Raw genomic sequence first — 5,043 nt, 5'->3', positions numbered from 1 at the left:
GTTAAACACAGTAAAAATATGACTGACAGAACATTATGTTGGGGTTTTGGGGTTTTTTTGTACAAAATTTTAATTATCAACAGCACTTCAGAAATTTTCACTATCAGACTGTAAAAAAACACTTCATGAAGAAGAAAGGTGGAGGGTTATATTGGACACACCCAGGACAAAAATGAAAACATTAAAGTCCATGTCTCTTCCTAACTCCAAATTTTCTGTTTCCCCTCAGTTCTCCCCCTTTTGGGGCTCACACAAAAAAGAGGCAACAAATGTGTGAGAATGGAGGGCCTGAGGCTATCAGCGCATGAAGCTTTTGGTGTGTGTACACACAATTCCACATGAGAGAAACAACAAAGAGGAAGCCGTGTTGAAATGAGAAGAAGGGGAACAAAGAAGAATGAGGGAAGAAAAGGTAGAAACTTTTAACAAAATGGTAAGGAAGTATTCATGGCTTTTTTGTGTTGTTATTTGACAGATGATGAAAGGAAGTTTTGAATATCATAACTTAAACTCACCATTGTAAATCTGTCACACACAACCCCATACTCTTCTTGTCTAGGCCATTCGACTCACACAAACCTCACTTGAACTTACATGTGCGAAACATGTCTGGGACATCGCACAAATGTGCTTCAGCTGTGGATAACTTAACTAACTGTTGTTTTAAATTCTAAATTCAATCTCTGCAGTGTTATCTTTCAGTAAACAACAAAGAATCAATAACTACAACAACAGTCACATTAAACTGTGTTAGACGAGGCCAACAGCTGACAACACATTAGGAACAACAGTAAATCAACCAAAACTGTACTTTTGGAAACATCTGTCAAAATGTTTGTTTTGATAATGCTGTTGCACGATACCTAATTGTAGTTTGGTCCTTACCAACTTATTATGATGAGTATAATGTTATTCTAAACAAACAGGAATTTTGTCAGAGTGAAAACCTGGGCCAAGAACATTTTTTCCACTTCTAACAGCACCTCAGTGAGAAGCTAGGCTGTGAGGGACTCCTGCCAAGTTTGCTTGTGAGCTCACGTGTATTTGTTTAACAGAGAAAAGACATAAATAATTTTCTAAATTGCAGAGTGAAGTTGACTGACATTTGGTTAGGCACAGTGTGGCATTCCAACATGGGAGTGATGTTATAAAATAATCATAGACAAAGCAACTATAAATCATTCAGCCAAAGTGTGAGGGAACAGCACGATGACACAATAATTATACACTTACACAACAGGTTTCTCCCTGCCACTCCAAAAAACATGCCACAACCAAAAACCTCCAAAGGGCTTTTGAGAGAGAGTTGTGTAAGTGTGGGCGTGCATGTATCACTCATCATTCTCAAACTAAATTAACCATGCTTTCATGACAAAGAAAAACAACAAAACAATTTACACAGTTGACCTTTATAAATTCCCTGAAGGGAATTTTTTTTTAATTATTACCAAAAAAATACTTATACATACATATGTGTGTGATAAATTTACCAGACTTTCAGTAAATAAAATAAAACTTGTCTCGCTTGATTAGTGTCGGTGTTTACTTTATATACATGGGATGGAAGTACTGGTACGGCTTATTTGCGCTATGATGTTGAGTCCTCGTCCTTCCATGAACCCTTTCACCCACTAGGGGGTGTCTGTGTACAACTCAAAAGAAAAGTACCTGGTTATGCAGCCTGAGTCATCCTCAAAGCAAGCTTTATTGCTCAGTCTCTTAGAAACAGGTGAGGTCTATTGATGTGATAAATAAAAAGAGGAGTGCTCTCACCCTGAATAATGTGTGCACAAAGGTTTTTTTGCCTTTGGGATGTAATAAGAATGATATGACATAAAATGCCACATAAATATTGGTGGGAATTCTAATTGATGATTTTTCATTATGCACCACCATGAATTTCTCCCTAAATAGTTAAGTTCAAAGCCAAAACATAACACTTTGCATTTGTATGATGGCATGAATTGTGGGTGATTATAATTTTTCAAAATGCACACCAACCTCTTGAAATTGTCAATACTGACAAAATGAAGAAATCATACAATGAGTTGAATCGGTTATTCTAATAAATATTGTATATGGTGTGAGTGTGTGTCTGTGTCCTCACAACCACATATAAATATCTACATGAAAGCATTGAGAGACAGACATGTACGTCAAGAGGATCAAAAAGAGATTCCATCGAGCTTGTTCTCTGACACGAAGCACCAACCATCAAACAGGTTTCATCAGCACAGATTACAACTATTAAATTTTCCAACTGACTTGTTTCCATATAAAACCAGCATCTTATTTCTTTTTAATTGAGCTGGTGGATTTGAAGTCAGTTCTTAAACAACAATAAAATGTTTGTCTTTTGACTTTATGAGACAGTGAGTTTCCGAGTTCACATTTCCTGTTAATTACATGTGAGATGTGATGGTCTTGATAAAAAATTTTTTAAAAAAAAGCAAAGCAGAGGTTGATTAGCAGGAAGCAAAAAAGGACTGATGGAAAGACAGCAGGGAACAACCACGTGTAGAGAAGGGATAAGAACTACTAATAAGAATTGGAGTGGTTCATAAAGTGCACCAAATGTTTGCACTGTTCAACCAGCCCACCATGTACGCACTTCCTTTCAGCGCACTAAGCAACCACACCAGAGCTTGTGGTGAGATATGAGACATGTAGTGAAGAGCTGAACAATTAACTTCAAAGCGATGTATGTGTTAATGTGCCAAATGTAAAGAACACTTAATAAAACCATGGTGTCAATGCCTCAAACACTTGTCTAATAGGTGTAGAATATTTTAACTTCTCATTACCCCCATGTAACATAAATGATTCAGAATGACAAAACAATGACACTGAATGAATCAAAATAGTAAAGTGTATTTCATGTAGCTGTTGTTTGCATGATGTACCTTGAAGATGCCCACCCAGTCTTTGGGGTTGGGAGCTATGTAAGGTGTCAGCGTGTAGCGACACTCCAGGGGGGCCTGGGGGAGGAAACTCTTCCCCACATTCTGGAAGATGACATGGGCAAAGTTGGATGTCTCCATGATACTGACACTGCTGCCAGGTGACGAGTCCACCACCTGGAATGATGACATTGTATCTTCTTGGTCACTTCATTTGTCTGTAAAACACAGAATGCCAGACACTAAAATTATGGTACAGATACGTACAATTATTTCAGTGGTAAGCACACAACACAAACACAAAATGCAACACAATTAAAAGAAAAACAGAATTCTAAAGTCGAGTTCTTGGGCTTGAGTTTCAAAAATCTCAGAAAATACATAAGGATCAACACAAACACAATGTACAGTTCTTCATCTTCAAAAAAAAAAAAATCTGAGGACTGAGGGTTTTAATTATCCTTCTGAAGTAATTTCATTTGTGATATTTAAGTAGTAGTGACAAGTCTCATCTTGCCATGAGAAACCAGAAACCAATCATGTTACTTAACCTCTTGTCATCTGTGACATTAACTGCACAAAGAATGTTTTTGTCCCATACTCTAATACAGTTGCCAAAGCAACTTTCTAGTATGGCACCAAGTGCGAGAACAAGATAAGTCTTCAGAATGAACTGTGAACATTGTCCGGAAGTATAACACAGAGAAGCGGATAAAGGATTTGGTGAACAAAAGCTTTTAATTGGTATTACAGGTTAATGCTTTTACTTATAAGAGTCAACAGACTAATGATATTGTGTCTCATGTAACTCTGGAGAATCCTGTTTGAGTCAGAGGCAGTACTGTGAATGAACGCCTTGGGCATTATACATATACAGTGAGGATTATGTTTAATCTACTTTATAATAGATTTAAATACAGTATCCAGTGTGTTTGGAGCCTGCCTCACGTCTAAACACATGATACATTTATATCAAATTACTACCTCGATGAACGACACAAATCGGGTGAAAGCAGTGGATGCCACCACCCAACTCGAGTGAATACCTCACAGCAAGGCAATGGTCATGGTCAGGGGATGAAGAGTAGATGTTTAGCTGTTTACATTTGGTGCAAAAGCTGTACATTAATGGATCATATTGTTGATCAGCTAGCTGATAATACCAGTAAAAAAAAAAAAAAAAGAAACTTCTGCCATACATTTCCATTTGAATCAACAATGAAGCCCTTTAAAAGACTGCCAAATATAAGTCATAAGTAATGCCCAGTGAAGCTAACGCACTAGCATCTCGTCTGTGCGCTGAGTCACAGCAGCCAACATTACACTTTTCACCAACATGATAGCGCACGGCTACGCTAAGGAAAAATAACACACACTGCCAAAAGACAACCTTATTAACCATGGCTAGACAGCTAACATTAGCTTGTGAACAGGCCATGTCGTGTCAAGTCACTGGCTAGCTAAACACCATCCCGGTCCTTCAGCTACATCGTTTACACAGGGCGTGAAAATTACAGGCATTAATTTAGCTTGTAATTGAAAGTATAACCTTTTCATATGAATTCCACGAGCGAAAATAGTGTAATTTCCGCCGGACAGGCCGATGTTTTTGCCACTGTCCTCGTTGTTGTGAGAGCTCTGATGACGACGCGTCTCTTCCTGAAGGAGCAGGTGATGCTGAACTTCCGGGATGTTGAGCAGTACCACTAATGTTTGGAACTCCGGATGTTTCGAAGCAGGTGTATCTACAACTTTTAATAGCAAAACTGATTATTTAAGTAATTAAAATCAGTTAACAATGTTCACTTAGCTTATAGTTTTTTTTTCTGCTAACTTAAAACAATATAATAATTTAACTTTAGAGATCTACTGAAGTTATGAGCAAAGTGCCATTCATTGTAAAGCAAAACATATAGAGACGAGCCAATAATATGATCGTTTTGTAAATAAATTTTACATTCGTTTGCATCTGGAGAGTAATTATATGATTAAAGAAGTCGCTATGGGGCATTAAGTAAAACACAGGATGTCCCGCCTTTACCCAGTTTCCATTGGCTGCAGAAAGTCCACAAGGGGCGCAATTGGCTAAAATTGCAGTCAATCATAATAGTTGCGTTGGGTTTTCCTGGTTTGACAGCTGTCA

At 37.7% G+C, this 5,043-nt stretch overlaps 1 protein-coding gene across 2 annotated transcripts in view; it reads right to left on the bottom strand.

Annotated features, from left to right (window-relative positions):
* tax1bp1a (Tax1 (human T-cell leukemia virus type I) binding protein 1a) overlaps positions 1 to 4,571 on the bottom strand; it is a 19,530-nt gene extending 14,959 nt beyond the window's left edge. Inside the window, exons 1-2 of one of the 2 annotated variants that reach the window (XM_068332275.1) lie at positions 4,450 to 4,571; positions 2,904 to 3,118 (exon numbers count right to left, since the gene is read on the bottom strand). In XM_068332275.1, the coding sequence (XP_068188376.1) occupies positions 2,904 to 3,092 (189 nt within the window). In that variant the 5' untranslated portion in view covers positions 3,093 to 3,118; positions 4,450 to 4,571. The remainder of the gene's footprint in view (positions 1 to 2,903; positions 3,119 to 4,449) is intronic. The other variant, XM_068332276.1, reaches the window with a different exon arrangement.
* Positions 4,572 to 5,043: the final 472 nt, after the last annotated feature.

This window comes from Antennarius striatus, chromosome 14 (assembly GCF_040054535.1).
Source record: "Antennarius striatus isolate MH-2024 chromosome 14, ASM4005453v1, whole genome shotgun sequence".
In the NCBI taxonomy this organism is placed as follows: Eukaryota; Metazoa; Chordata; class Actinopteri; order Lophiiformes; family Antennariidae; genus Antennarius; species Antennarius striatus.
Note: the sequence above shows the minus strand (reverse complement) of the source record. Positions and strands in the feature narration are given on the sequence as shown.